The sequence below is a fragment of the Rhinopithecus roxellana genome, chromosome 4 (genome assembly GCF_007565055.1).
Source record: "Rhinopithecus roxellana isolate Shanxi Qingling chromosome 4, ASM756505v1, whole genome shotgun sequence".
NCBI classification, from domain to species: Eukaryota; Metazoa; Chordata; class Mammalia; order Primates; family Cercopithecidae; genus Rhinopithecus; species Rhinopithecus roxellana.
Window position 1 is genome coordinate 78281934 of NC_044552.1, and position 16291 is coordinate 78298224.

At 35.2% G+C, this 16291-nt stretch overlaps 1 protein-coding gene across 11 annotated transcripts in view; it reads left to right on the top strand.

Annotated features, from left to right (window-relative positions):
- The window catches only part of HACE1 (HECT domain and ankyrin repeat containing E3 ubiquitin protein ligase 1), a 126228-nt gene that overhangs the window by 75344 nt on the left and 34593 nt on the right, over nucleotides 1–16291 (top strand). For all 11 annotated transcript variants that reach the window (XM_030929126.1, XM_010352515.2, XM_030929133.1 and 8 more), the window contains 6 exons: nucleotides 3–90; nucleotides 6911–7022; nucleotides 7118–7215; nucleotides 7400–7487; nucleotides 11996–12145; nucleotides 12671–12867. In XM_030929126.1, coding sequence (XP_030784986.1) covers nucleotides 3–90; nucleotides 6911–7022; nucleotides 7118–7215; nucleotides 7400–7487; nucleotides 11996–12145; nucleotides 12671–12867 — 733 coding nt within the window. The remainder of the gene's footprint in view (nucleotides 1–2; nucleotides 91–6910; nucleotides 7023–7117; nucleotides 7216–7399; nucleotides 7488–11995; nucleotides 12146–12670; nucleotides 12868–16291) is intronic.

The following is a 16291-nucleotide window of genomic DNA, read 5'->3' on the forward strand; positions in this document are numbered from 1 at the left end:
AGAAATCCCAAAATTATATTTGACCACTTTCACTTTCTCCTTGAATGTCCTGAGTTGATGTCAAGATTCATGCATATCATAAAAGCACAGGTAGAAATTTTTCTTCATCTTTTTATTCTAATGAAATTAATTTCTAAAATTCTAATATTGTTTAGTGGAATAATTATTACACTTCAGACATTCTGTTGTAAGAGGAATGATTGCATGTTACTTTAATATGAGAAGTAAGTTTTCTTCAAGAAATATGTATAGAGTGCCTATTATTTGCAGAGGTCTGTACAAAAACAGCAGAACACATTGCCACATTTCCTGAAAGGAGCTTGATGAAACTCTTTAGTCCTATGAGGCTGATTGTCCTTTTGAAAAGGATTTTAGCCCCAAATACACTTGGGAAATTACATAACATATGCCCTTTGGAAATTTATAAATCACATTGGCAGCATGTTAAAAGGCTTTGAGAAGCCCTTTAGTAAAAATAGTGATTTAGCTTTGTTAATCCTCCAAACTTATTTGAGCTGACCACCTTTCCCCTACCAGATGTGTATCTGTTCATTCCATATATCTCATGTTACGTGAAGCTAGCTGGAGGAAAACTTGTTTTGCTCCTTACCAGCTATGTGAACTTTGGGCACATTTCCTAACATCCTTGAGCCCTTGGTTTCTTCATCTACAAAACAGAGATAATGACAGCAACCTCATAAAACTATTGCCAAGAATAAATTGTCAGGAATGACTGTGATATATGCTCAATAAATGGTAGTTGTTTTGGAGATAGAATACTTACTTCCTTTCTCTAAGAGGATTCTAATTCAGTCTGGCTGGGGAGATAATAAACATACGTATAAAACAGTGACTACATTACCTGGATCTTTAGGAGTTTAAGGGAGGAAGAGCTGGCTCTGGCATCTGTAGTCAAGGGAAATTTCAGAGGAGGCAGATTTTAAGTTACGTTGAGAAAGCTTGAAAAAATATGCAACATTTTGATGGGAGTAAACAAGGAGGGAGAACTTTCTAGCCAGCATGTGGGCTGGAGCATGTAGACAGAAAAGTGTATAAAACTACAGTATTGCAGCAGAAATTTTGTGTAGATAGGAGCAAGATAGAGTTCTGGAAAGGTAGATTGGGGTCATCCAATGATGAGCCTTGATTTCCAGATCAAAGAATTTTCTTGGTTTGCTAGGCTGTTAGGAGCCACCGATACCCTTGCTTTAGGAGAATGGCATAATTCTGGCAAAGTTTTAGAAAATAATTTGCCAGATATGTAGGACAGACTGTAGACAATGGTTTGGTTAGTAGTCGTAAGATAATAAATACGATAAGTGGTTTTTAATGTCTTTAGGGACACTTGTCCTTTCAGAAGTTAACCTATGAACTAATTTTTATACCATTATGCACAAGTGTATAGAGGGATCTTTTGACATCTGTTTAATAATGATAATGTGAAAGAGAAGGCAGTAATAATAACTTACATTTACTGAATGCAAATTTTAGGTCAGGTGCTGTGTATTTGCTTCCATGAATTATTTTGTTTTCTTAACCATTGTGTAAGACGGCTGCTCTTTTTTTCTAAGCTGAAGTGGTTAAGTAACTTGTTTAAGTCATTCTGCTACTAAATGGGAGAACCACAATTCAAAAGTCTGTCTGGTTCTCAAGTTCAATTTCTTTCTTTTCTTTTTTTTTTTTTTTGGACAACAGGGTTTCACCTGTCACTCAGGCTGGAGTGTAGTTGATCTCAGCTCACTGCAACCTCTGCCTGCCGGGCTGAAGTGATCCTCCCAGCTCAATCTTTCAGGTAGCTGGGACTACAGGTGCAAACCAACACACTTGGCTAATTTTTGTATTTTTTTCTAGAGACAGGATTTTGCCATGCTGCCCAGGCTGGCTTTGAATCCTGAGCTCAAGTGATCCACCTGCCTTAGCCTCCCAAAGTGTTGGGATTATGGGCATGAGCCACCACCCCTGGCCAAGTTGTTTCTTGACCTACACTATATGATACTGTTCTGGGGCAAATGAGGTAACAGGTGAAAGAAAGTGAGATAACAGGTAAAATCTCACTATTTTTGAGAGATAGTCTTCTGTTTTCAATACAGATTGGTGCAAAAGTAATTGCGGTTTTTGGCAATTACTTTTAATTGCCAAATTAAAATTGTCAAATTAATTAAAATGGCAAAAACCACAATTACTTTTGCACCAACTTAATACTGTCTCTGCTTTTTACTTTCTATTCCTTCTTCCCTTCCTGGACAGTTTAGTCAAAAAGCATGTGTATTAGGTATCCACTCTGTTGACCCAGAGAGGGGGGTGTTTGTTGCCTGACCAGGGTGAGGAGGGTGTCTACATGTGTAGTGGTGGCCTAGTGTGGGGTGTTGGAGTTTGGATGTGATTAAGAAGGTGTCCGTGTAGAAGAGGGTCCCAGTGTGAGTGATATGGGTTAGAGTGGCATAAGGAGGATTTCCATGTGGGGATGGTTGCAGCTGATCAGTGCTGTCTGATGAAGCCCCAGTGGGGTGGAGGGCATCTATGCAGTGAAGGGGCCATGCCAGCGATTGGAGATTGGTAACATACCAAGGGAATGGGGTTGCAGGTTGATCAAATAAGCAAGTATGAGAGTCTAACTTCTTATTGTTGGAGAAAGGAGTTACAAAATGGAGGAAACTAGAAGGAACCTTGTGCTGAATTGGAGTTACCAGTTTGAATTTAGTTTTAAATCTACATAGATACATGTAGCAAACCTGGTACCTAGCTCTTGGTCTCTCAGTGCCATTCTCAATGAACCAGGGCTCCTTGGAGAAATGGCTAATTCCAGGGCTAGATCAGGGAAAGTATAAAATAAGCCTGCAACATCTTATTATGTAAGAAAATAAGGAAGTGTTCAAAGACTGATGGGGTTATGTTAACATGACTCAGAAGACAGTTTGAATGGACTCGCACTACCAAATTTGGAAGAATTTGAACATCAAAATAAAGAATGATGGCAACATAAATAGGAACCTATGAGTCTGTACTGAAAAAATTAATGAATAAATGGAAAGTTTGATGAAGGGTAGGATGATTACACAGTCTCAAATTATCTCCTGACAGAATAATTACAAAGAGAAAAAGGGTGCCTTATAGTAGAGAAGCTTGACAGTGATCAAAGCAGACATAGCAGTGTGGCAGCTGATAGGATGCTCTGAGGACAACATGGCATCACTTCTGTGATATTCCTGCCAAGGATACACACCTTAAATCTAATCATGAGAAATCATCAGACTAAATACAGTTGAGGGACGTTCTACAGAATTAACTGGCCTGCAGTCTTTAAAACTATCAAGGTTATGAAAATTAAGAAAACATTGAAGAAATGTACCAGAGTGAAGGAGACAGGACAGGACAATTAAAGGCAGTTCATGAATCATGTTGCAATAAAAGGACGTTATTGGAGAATTGGCAAGACTTGAAATGGGGTCTGATCGTAGTAATGTTATCAGAGTTAATTTCTGATTTTGATGGTTGTTATCTAGTTATAGAGGAAACTTTCCTTGTTTATAGGAAATAAACACCTAAGTGTTTATAGGGGACCGGACATTATATTGGCAACTTTCTCTCACACCAGAGGAAAAAAAAGTACTTTGTACTCTACTGTACTTAGAAGTTTTCTGTAACTTGGAGATTGTCCTCCTCTAGAAAGTTAAAAAGAGCAACTACCTCTGCTAAGGGATAGACTTCTTTTTCTGTTAGTGGTTTTCAGGTGGTCAGTACTTAAAGGGAGAAACATTTTGTCTTGCTGTACAAATGCTATTAAGAGGAGCCTCTATAATCAGTCCTGTTTTATGAATTATTTATGGAAATGCAGGTATTCTAGAAAGTTTACATACAAAAATGTGCCTTTTGGCTGTGTAGGTGTTTGTATATGTGTGTGTGTTTTGACCTTATAAATGTTGTGTTAGTTTTTGAAGGTAGCAGTTTGTACCTTTTAATGTTACACTTGAATTACTTGAAAAGGGTCCATTTGTTTTTATTTCTCGGTTCACATTTCATAGATAAAGGATATAGTTTAATATCTTATAGTGGGCAGTAAGTTTTCTTTTAAATAGTTATTGACCATAATTTTAACATTGCTGTGAATGACAATAAGAACAATATCTATTTATTGAGCATTCCAGGTATTGAGTATTAGAGCATTAGTATAAATGCTTTTAGTCTATTTTTATCTTTGGTAAAATGGGGACAAAAGTCCCTTTTTCTCATAGTGTTGTGAGGGTTGTATGTGGTAATGCATCGTAAAGTGCTTCAAAAAGTACCTGGCTTATAGGTGCTTAATAAATGTTTGCTAATTTATTATTATAATTATGATTATTATAATTACCATAATTATGTTCTTTATTTGAATTATTTAATTTAATCCTAACAGCTCTTGAAGTAGGTGTATTCTTTTCTCTGTTTACAGATGAGAAAACTAAAGTTCTGTGAGGATTAATAATTTCCTTAAGATAAGTCTAGTGAATGACAGAGTGAGGGATTCTCAAACCATGTTTATCTGACTTCAAAGCCCATACTTAAATAATTGCTTCTGTGTAATGTTTTTTGTTTCCTCTTAAACCAAACTTTTAGAAATAGTTAGCAATAGAATTTCAAGTACTTTATATTTCAACTTGTTAACTGAAAATGAAATATTTAATTTATATGCATAGTAATGCACATAACATATAACACCAGTGCCTTATTAAAAATGTGGAAGACTGTTAGAAGTATGGACAGAATTACACATTTAACTTTAAAAAGGTAGCATTTATTCTTTTCTTACCGAAAGCAAATGTTAAAAGGCAGAAGTTCATCTCTCATCAATCATACTATGTTTTTATTAAGAATTAATAACAAGTGATATTTGAATCTTTTAAAAAAACCTATTTAATTTAGCTCAGATGAAGAAATTTATTGGTGTCCTAAAAGCCACCTGGAAGGTAACTTTTTTGTGGTGTTGGATGGTATTCATCATATTTATCTCTTGAAACTCTTAGCTTTTGTGATGGTATTGCACCACCTTGGTTCTCCTTAGACTTTTCCTGCTGTCTGTATCATTTGCTAAGCAAATTCTCAGTCATGACTTGTGATCATAAACATCTTTATTCTTGTTGTTTGTTCTCTGTGTCTTTCATCTCTTGACCTTATACTGTCTCCAACTTTACCTTGGTTCATGGCTTTATTTTCAGTGTCTCAGCTGCATCACTGTCCAGTATCTCTTTCTAAATCCCTAATAGTTACACCCCACTATATCTTTAAACTCATTATACGTAAAATCTTACTCATTATATTTCCACCAGTACCTTCTAGGAGTGTGGGGGTAGGTTATGGGGAAAGGGCTTTTCCGCTTTAAGTTATTTCTATTAATAAGTTCTATCTTGCAGAGATCTGTAGAGATAAGGTCTCACTTTGTCACTCAGGCTGGAGTGAGAAGGTGAGCACACTACAATTATAGCTCACTGCAGCCTTGAACTCCTGGGTTCAAGGATCCTCCCACCTCAGTCTTCTGAGTAGCCAGGACTGCAGGCGCATACCACCACGCTTGGCTAATTAAAACATTTTTTTTTTTTTGGTAGAGACAGGGTCTCACTGTTGCCCAGGCTGGTCTCAAACTCCTGGGCTCAAGCGATCCTCCTGCCTCGGCCTCCCAAAGTGCTGGGATTACAGGCATGAGCCAGCATACCCAGCCACTTCTCTTACTTTTAATGCTTATTCAAAGGAGTAGTATCTCTCAGATTGACTTCATTGTTCCTCTTTGCTACCACGACCAGGGCTTCTATAGCTCATGCTTCATTGTTTAGAACTTGATATTTTATATATATATAGATAGATATAGATAGATATAGATATAGATATTATATTGTGTTACTCTATGTTAGTCTCATCTCTTTAATTGTATTAAACAGTTTTTAGCAAGTTCATGGAGTTTTTACTGCTCTTATGTTACATGCAGTGTTGGTACATACTAGGTACTCAATACTTTCTGATTAATCAAAAATTATAGATCACTTACAGTTTGCTTACCTGGCAGATGAACAAAAAGGAGAGATTTTCTTTGCTATTCAAGAGATTTTGTTCTTAAGTTTTTATTGTGGAGAATGGGAAGGGATAACAAATTCCATTCCAGTTTCTGCATATATTCTAAAGGATAGAAATAAGAATAAAGTTAGGAGTAAGAGGCTGGGTGTGGTGGCTCATGCCCGTAATCCCAGCACTTTGGGAGGCTGAGATGGGTGGATCACCTGAGGTCAGGAGTTCGAAACCAGCCCGGCCAATATGGTGAAACCCCATCTCTACCAAAAATACAAAAATTAGCCAGGCATGGTAGTGAGTGCCTGTAATCCCAGCTACTTGGGAGGCTTAAGTAGGAGAATCACTTGAACTCAGGAGGCAGAGGTTGCAGTGAGCAGAGATCACGCCACTGCACTCCAGCCTGGGCAACAGAGTGAGACTTTGTCTCAAAACAACAACAATAACAGCAATAAACCAAAATAAGTAAATAAATAAGATTAGGTGTAAGAGATTATTTTCATGAAAAATTAAATGGAACATGCAACATAATTTTTCTGGGTGTGAAAATTCCTTGTAATAAGGCTTGGATTTAAAAGAAATTGAGAATAAATATGTTCAATTACATATCTGATATTAAGTTCTGAGGCATAACCAAATTGATAAATGTAGAAATTTTGAAAAATACATTTTTCTTGGTAGCCAAGCTATTTCAGCTAAGTTCTGCCTTTTTGTGAATAGTTACTGAAATGTTAAAACACATTATTCAGTAACTCCTTATTATAAATAAAGATCTAAGGATGATTATTTGTAGAAAAGGCATTTAGCATACTAGTAAATCTGATAATTAGATAACTGATATACTGCTAACATATTTTACTCTTACATTTTGGACTAGCCTTTTAAAGATCGCTGTGAATGGTTCTATGAACATCTGCATTCAGGACAGCCAGATTCAGACATGGTGCACAGGCCAGTGAATGAAAATGATATCCTACTGGTTCACAGAGGTATGCTTAACAAAGAAGCTGATATATGTGTGAACCACAAAGTGCTTGTTATTGTAAGTTTTAATATGTAAAATTAACCAATGCTACATATTTAGATTCTATTTTTAGGAGTAGCTGTGAAGTTGTGTCAAAAGCAAATTGTGCAAAGCTAAAGCAAGGGATTGCTGTACGGTTCCATGGAGAAGAAGGCATGGTGGGTATAAAAGATGATGATGTAGAAATCACTGTATGTAAAGAAAGATTGAAATGCCTTTTGAATAAAGTTTAATGTTTAGTTGATAAAGGAAGAAACTTTATATTTAAATTTTGTTATTTAGAAAAAAATTTCCCAATATAACATATTTCTGTTGATGCTTAATTTTATTTCTTGAATTCAGGGTCAAGGTGTTGTGCGTGAATGGTTTGATATTCTGTCCAATGAGATAGTCAATCCTGATTATGCATTGTTTACCCAGTCAGCTGATGGTAAGTTTACGGTCTAGAAGACTTTTTCTACAACTTGTCACATTTTTCACACTATTTCAGTACATTTCATTTTTGATTTCCACAGCGGACTTGTGAGCTAGGTGGGATATTCTTATTTTATAGATGAGAAAACTGAAATTCAGAGTTTTCATCTGCATTCACACAGTTAATAAGTAGTAGAGTCATAAATGGAACCTGACTCAGTCTAACATTTTTTCCTCTTAACAGTTGGTTCCCAGATGCTTGTCTCAAGGATTAGTGTTGGCCCCAAGGAGGTTTCTTATCAGTCCTTTATAAAATAAAACTGAATTTGTTCAATTTAAGGATTATCCTCTAGTCTACTTTTTTTGAGTTAAATTTTTCATTTCATAAATTAATGGTGCTTGTAGATGGCCTTAAACAAATACAAGTCCCTATTTGGAAAAATAAAAATTTGCTAACTCTATTTATAGAGTTTCCAAGTTTTAAAATATATTGCTTAGGAAAACCAAAGTCTAGAAATCATGATGTAAAATTTCAACTCTTAATCTATTTATATATACTAACTTTATTTTCAGTCATTTTAAGAGATCAAGACCTGGCTACTATAAAGCTCTTATTTAACCATATAAAACAGATAATTAACCCTCCTTGTTGAAATGGTACTTGTGACTTATAGAGTTGTAATTTGCTATTGTAGACTAAATGGAAAGAGTTATCTCATTCGTGTGAGATATTTGAGAGCTCTCTAACTTAATAAAGACATATTCCAAGTGAAGGTGGGATTTCAGCTTTCAAATGCTTTGCACAGTCGCTCTTTTTTTCTGAAAATCTCTTCTTTCCCCAAATGTTTACATTCTTTTATCAGGAGAGAATACTTCATTAATTGTAGCTTCTGATTGCTTCCAACCAAACTAGCAGCAAATCCCTATTTGATAAGAAGGATGATTTTAAGGGAGGCATGTGGGAGCAGGCTGCAACAGAGCTAGGCTGCTGCAGGCATTCATCCCTGTGATGGGCTTCTTGGATACACTTTGAGTATTTGAAATTGCATAGGAACATGGAACTGCCCGCTTTAACTTGGTAACCTTTGTGAGGTGAATTTGGTGTCTTTGTGAATGACAAGTTCAGTGAACCCCTGAGTTTAATTATTTAGGCCTAATCTTTGAAGCTAGATCTAGCATTATATTTTAGACTGACCTCTTCTCTTTATATCCTTTATTCTAAGTCTACTTAGCTTAATATCTGAAAACCAGATTTGGTGTGAAATCATTAGTTTGAGGTACTTCCTTAATGTTACAGATTTGTAGCAGAGCAAATGTTGAAGTACATAGACCCATAAAGTTTTTTTTTTTTTTTTTTTGAGACAGAATCTCACTCTGTCACCCAGGCTGGAGGGCAGTGGCATGATCTTGGATCACTGCAGCCTTGACCTCCCGGGCTCAAGGAACTGTCCCACCTCAGCCTCCTGAGTAGCTGGTATGGCTAAGGTGGGAGGATCACCTGAGCTGGGAGACCAGCCATGGTGTCTGGCTAGTTTTTGTATTTTGTAATTTCTCTATTCTTTTTGTGGAGATGAGGTTTCGCGATGCTGCCCAGACTGGCCTCAAACTCCTGAGCTCGTGCTATCTATCCGCCTCGGCCTCCCAAAGTGCTGGGATTACAGGTGTAAGCCACTATGTCTGGCCAAACATTTTGATTTATCTTTTTTGTAAGCCATATCGGTCTCCTCTTTGGGGTCATAATATTAATAAATTAAAATCAAGCTGAAATATTTTCACACTCTTAGGTTTAGTTGACAAAGAGAATTACATATAGGAATCAAGAATTTCTAAATGTGGCGAATGTTTGGGTATACCCGATATCTATAATAATTTTTTTAAAAACTTGTTTTCTAATGAAATTAAGATGCTTACAGTAGTGAAATAGTATAGTTGTTATGAATTTGTCCTTTGGGTTTATACACGGTGAGAATCTTGACTGCTGTTCTTTTGATATGATCTTGGGGCCAGTAAACTTAATTTTCTGCACTTTCGTGTCCTCATTGTAAAATGGTGATACCTGGCTGGGCACGGTGGCTCATGCTTGTAATCCGAGCACTTTGAGAGGCCGAGGTGGGCAGATGACAAGGTCAAGAGATCGAGACCATCCTGGTCAACATGGTAAAACCCCGTCTCTAACTAAAAATACAAAAATTAACTGTGCATAGTGGCATGTGCTTGTAGTCCCAGCTACTTGGTAGGGTGAGGCAGGAGAATCGCTTGAACCCAGGAGGCGGAGGTTGTAGTGAGCCGAGGTTGCGCCACTGCATTCCAGCCTGGTGACGTGGTGAGACTCCATCTCAAAAAAAAAAAAAAAAAAAAAGATGATAACCTATGTTTTGTAATGTGGTGAGAATTCAGTTAGCTAATATGTGAAAATGCTTAGTCGGTGCCTGGCATATGGAAAGTGTAAATATTATATGCTGTTATTATCATTACATGAAAATGATATTATTGTATACTAGGATTTTTCTGAGAGCATGAAAATAGTTGGGGGAGTAACAGCTATATATATATTTTTTGAACTTAAAATTTATCATAAACTTTTAATTCTATTTAAAATTTTGAAGTTAAAAACTGTTACTCCTTTTCTGAAGATTTTCTCCCTATATGTTTCCTTTTTTTTTTTTTGAGACGGAGTCTTGCTCTGTCGCCCAGGCTGGAGTGCAGTGGCCGGATCTCAGCTCACTGCAAGCTCCGCCTCCCGGGTTTACCCCATTCTCCTGCCTCAGCCTCCACAGTAGCTGGGACTACAGGCGCCCGCCGCTTCGCCCGGCTAGTTTTTTGTATTTTTTTAGTAGAATGTTTCCTTTTTTTAAAAAAAGTCTCCTTATCCTTTTTAAGTATCTAGATTTCTCAGAAAGTAATTAGAGAGGGAATTAAGCACAGAGCTAGGGGAGGAAAATAGAATCATCAGAAATCTTTGTAGCCCTAATCATTCATTATTTTAACAGGTAAAAAATACTTGTGATTATTCTTAGAATATTATATTTTTGGGATTATGATTATATTTATCTTTGAAGTCTGCCTTTATCTCACAAAGCTTTGCTTTGGCTTTTAATATCAGGTCTTGCTTCATGACAGGGAATTATTCTCCAAAGGTCCTTAACAGTGAATGATGAGACTCACATGACTTATTAATACCATAGGATTCCAAATTTGTACCTTAATATCTAAATAAACTAGTTAGCAGTTTAACCTGGTGTCAGCACTGAGAAATCAAAGATCAATGAAACACAGAGTGAATTATTGTCAAAATGACTAAACATTTCACTTTCCAATACATTTCTATCTTTTATTTTTCTTTGAAGCTATTTCATTAGGTTTATCAGTTACTTCATTTAGCCCAGGCATTTACGATAGTAGTATATAGCATGAGCTCATGATGTCTTTGTTGAATGAATGAGTGAATTTGTAATATGAATTAGTGGCCATCACAGAAAAATAGGAAAAATAGGAAAAGAAAGTTATTTAAAGTTGAGGTTTTGGCATTAGGTTTTAACTTTTAACTAGTAGTATTTTTTTTTTGAGACTTTTTTTTTTTATGGTGGTGAAATACACATAAAATTTACCACTTATAATATTTGAAAGTGTGCAATTCAGTGGCATTTAAGTACATTCAGTGTTGTGCAACCATTGGACACTATTTTCAGAGCTTTTTCATCACCCCAGGTAGAAATTCTGTACCCCATCAAGCAGTATCTCCCATATTCCCTTTCCTCAGCCTGAGGTAACTGCTAATCTACTTTACCTATCTATAAATTTGCCTATTCTAGATATTTTATAAAGGTGGATTCATACTCCATTGCATTGGATTTTCATACTAATTGGTAACTATTGCCCTTGCCATGTTTACTTTCACCTCAGAGGTAATTGTTAGAAAGACACGGTTACTTGTGGACTGAGGTGATTTTCTAATCATTATTAAAACAGGCATCAAGTTCATTGACTAGGCCTGTCACTTAAGAACAGTTGTACATTTACAATTTTTAGTTATTCTCATAGTGTTCTCCTGAAGAAGCAAAAAATACTTACTGCACTGGCACATACAGATGAATGGGATAATGTCTGTCCTAGTGAACAGTCTATTGCCATACTGCCTAGGAAACTGTGTATATGTGCGCGTGTGTGTGTGTGTGTGTGTGCGCGCGCGTGCGCGTGCGTGCAATCCTCTGCTGTATTATTTCCGGAATGTCTCTGATGATCAACTAATTTCAGTCAAAAGTACTCTAAAATTTTCTCTCTGCTGTAGATTACTGTGATAAATATGTGTGAATTAATGGTTATCTATACTTAAAATTCTACTTACCACCTGTTATATATTCCACAAAGAACATTTCTCTGGAAGTTTGTACACAATGTCACCTTAGTTTGTACACAGTGTCACCTTAGCTGAAGTTGTATGTGATTTAGTTTATCTGCATTGAAGTGATCTTTCTTCTGCATATAGATTCTTAATAATATATTATTTTGTATTTATTTCAATAGGAACAACTTTTCAGCCTAATAGCAACTCTTACGTAAATCCTGATCACTTGAACTATTTTCGGTTTGCTGGGCAGATCTTGGGATTAGCATTGAACCATAGGCAGCTGGTCAATATTTACTTCACACGATCCTTCTACAAGCACATTCTTGGTATGACTCTATTATTATTTCTGTAGACATTTATTTATATTGTTTTCCTTTCAGTTTGAGGAAAACTAGATAAGCAGTAGCATTTTGGATGAGATAATTTTTATTTTGATTGGAGACCATCTATATATGTAAGGTATTTGAGGTCTGAAGGAGAAAAAAATGACCTACATTTTTTTTTGAAACACTTTCAGCCAAGTTAGTTTTTTTTTCAATTTTAGTATGTGTATGTTTATACTAAGAATACATTTCAATATGAATATACTTAAGATAATTGGCACTTTTGAAGTTTATAATAACTTCCTGAATAGCTATTTCAAAGAAAGATTACATTGTAACAATGTGAAAGAAACACAGGCTTAATTTAACAGACTTTCAAATTCAGGAATCCATTTAAAATATGCTGTGGATAAGATTATATTATATTTTGCAGTTTTGCAGAATATCTGTAGAGGGCAGTATTTTACCATTAAATAGATAAGGGAAGGCAGAAACAGACTATAACTGTTGTATGTTTGCATTTTTTAGGTATTCCTGTAAATTACCAAGATGTGGCATCCATTGATCCAGAATATGCCAAAAATTTGCAATGGATTTTAGATAATGATATAAGTGATCTGGGTCTAGAACTAACTTTTTCTGTTGAGACTGATGTGTTTGGAGCAATGGAAGAGGTGCCTTTGAAACCTGGGGGTGGGAGTATTCTTGTGACACAAAATAACAAAGTGAGTATTTCAGTTTTTACCTTAACCATTGTTTGTAACTTGGCTCTGATAGTTTGCTAGTTACTCCAAATTATTCTGGCACTTGTAGAAAAACTACAGTATCATAACAGATAAAACATTTAAGTTAATAAAACTATCAAATGTTAGATTTTGAATTAGAAAGGATTATTTTGATAATTGTGCTAGCTGTGCTGAGGTGGTTCCTAAAAAAGTCTAGAGCACTTCAGCTGATAGTATAAATTGGGCATATGCATTTTGAGAAATTTGATTAGAAATGTAAGCTTAAATGAAGATATTTGCAAAAATTGCTCTTTCATGTTTTTAAAGTATGATATTAAATAATTCTAATAGAGAAAAGAAATGCCAGTGTTTAAGCTTTCCACATACTTTTGCGATCCAGTAAGTTTGTTTGACCTTTTGATATTTTTTGACTTTATAACTTGATTATTTATTTATTGAGATGAAGTCTCACTCTGTCGCCTAGGCTAGAGTGCAGTGGTGTGATCTCGGCTCACTGCAACCTCTGCCTCCTGGGTTCAAGCGATTCTCCTGCCTTGGCCTCCTCAGTAGCTGGGATTACGGGGGTGCACCACCATGCCCAGATAATTTTTGTATTTTTAGTAGAGACGGGGTTTCACCATGTTGGCCAGGCTGGTCTCAAACTCCTGACCCCAGGTAATCTGTCCGCCTCAGCCTCCCGAAGTGCTGGGATTACAGGTATGAGACACCATGCCTGGCCTTATTTTTATTTATTATTACATCTCCTCTATACATTTTATTTAAAAATCTTTGCATGTGTTTTAAATTTCACTGTTCAAAGTCATAATATGACTTTAAGATTTAATACGGTTTGATGTTTTAATATGTTATATGGGGTATTTGGAGTTAGAAAATACCATACAAATTCTAGTTCTGTTGCTTACAAGTAGCAACTTCTGGTTGAACAATGCTGAACTCCCCCCATCCCCCTTTTTTAGCTGAATTATAATTCCAAGACATCTTCAGAATCAATTAGCTATAAGAAACAATGTTCACTGAGCCATTTTTAAAACTATAGATTTAGTAAAATGTGGATTATTTTAAAAAGGGTTATATTTAACAATTCTTCAAACTCAGTTTTCTGTAGAATTGGGATAATAATACTACAGAATTGTTATTAGCATTTTGTAAAATGAAAAACACAGCACAAAAATTAGTTGTATTGGGTAGTTTTCTATAAAAATAGGTTCTTGGTTTCAGATATATAAAGGGAATTAGAAACTTATTAGCAAGCTACATAATTTTACCTTTGAAACTTAAGATACTATAGTATACAAAAAAAATGAGATTGGATTCTTGGAAATAAAGTCAGGAGCTGAGTTCTTTCACATTCATACTTAGAAATTTTAAATTCTACCCTCTCATTTTACACGAAATGACACTAAGCCTAAAGAATTAGTGGCAAAACTGGGGCCAAAACCCAAACCTCCTAATTTAAAGTCTAATGTTCTTCATACTGTATGCAAAATTAGTTGTGTTGAGGAAGAACTTACTTGATTTTTAATGTAAGTCATGTTAAGCTGTAGAAGATTACAATAGTAAAACACTTAAATTAATTTTTAAACCTATATGATTTGCCAGTGAATGAAAATATTTTTAGAATCTTTTTTTAGATTATTCACCTTGTAGCATGTTTATTTTTTTATTTTACACTGGAGACCTACCCTCCGTTAAGGGTAATGAAGTCACAGAATCTTTATTAAGCAAATGATTGCCTTGATAAGAGAACTGTAAACATGATTCTTCTCTGTGAATACTGTATCTGGGTGAGATTTGTCACTCCTTTCAGTTATATTTTATATGACAAAGTAGAAAGATCCAGTAATAATTATATTCCAGTGTTTTGGGAGGCAGGGGGATTGCTTAAGGCCAGGAGTTCCAAACAAGCCTGAGCAACATAGTGAGACCTTGTCTCTACAAAAAATAAAAGAAATTAGCCAGGCCTAGTTTTATGTGACTGCAGTCCTAGCTATTCTGGAGGCTGAGGTGGGAGGATCACTTGAGCCCTGGAGCTCGAGGCTACAATGAGCCAAGATGACACCACTGCCCTCCAGCCTGAGTGACAGAGCAACATCCTGTCTCTTAAAAAAGAAAAAAATGTTTGTATGAGGTATATCTATATTTATGCTTGCATCTCCTAGCAGCACCCCCTCTTACTATGACATGATTTTTGTTTAGATTTTTAAAATATTGTTAATTTTTTTATATTTGTGTATTTTAATGAAATCTAGAAAGAAGGAAAATATTGACTAAGAATAAGAATATGCTCACATTGAGGCTATACCCTTCATTGTGCATCTCACCAGAGGTGGGAATACTATTTTAATATTAAAGAGCTTGAAACTTTAGTTTCTCAGTTTAATACTTTATATATTTACATTTTGTTTAATTGCTTGTTAATTAGAGGCTAACTTTTTTAAATAATTAGGAGTGTTAATAGCAGAGTCTTGATTATTAATGTTATACATTCTCAGCTTTCTTTTTTTTGATATCAACATTTCTCGCAATAAATCGAGCCTCTTTTTTCTAATGTTACCAGTATAGTAATTGTGTATCAAATTATTGGGGTTTCAACATACAGTGCTTATTTAATAAGCAACCTGATTCATGTAAAACTCTTAAAAATCTTTAGAAACACATCACATTTTACCTTGCTTAAAATTGTTAAGATACTCAATTTACAAAATGTTACTTTAAAATTTTCAAACCCTGTTTCTTAGAAATACTATTGATTTTTGATTCTTTTTTTTTTTTTTTTGCTTATATATTCTGTTATGAACTTTTCTGTTACTTTAGAGTCAGCTTTTTACTTTATAGGTAGAAAGTTTTTTCGTCATGTTTAGAGTTCAACTTTTGTAATTTTGAACTATTGAACCTTAAATGACTTGCTAAACTTGTTAGAGGGCCTGTGTAAACTGATCTCCACGTGGGGGAGGCACTTATTCCCAAGTTTTATTAAAAGACTTTGGTGATTATAAAGTGAAACTAAATAGATGAAAATACCTTTAATTTAAAAAACAATATGTTAAATAAATACAAGTAATATAGGCAAATGTATATATGTATTAGTTCCACATTTGAAATATAATCTCTTAGTTAGAATATGGCCTCTTTTGCTCATATTTTCAATTCTAGTGTTTAAAATTGAAGCTATAGGGGTTTAAATGTTAACATCACTTTTATAATATTAGTCATAAAGTTCATCCAGGCTGGGAGAAGAAAAAAAGAAGATAGGAGTAAGATGGGGCAGGGTATCAGGGAATGGATGAAGTGGTATGGAAGTTGAATTATAGAGGTGAAACATTAAGCGGTCAAGTAGGAGTAAGGATGGGAAAAAGGAAATGTTCTGGGCTTACAGGAAAGCACAGAAGTGACAGAGCATGCT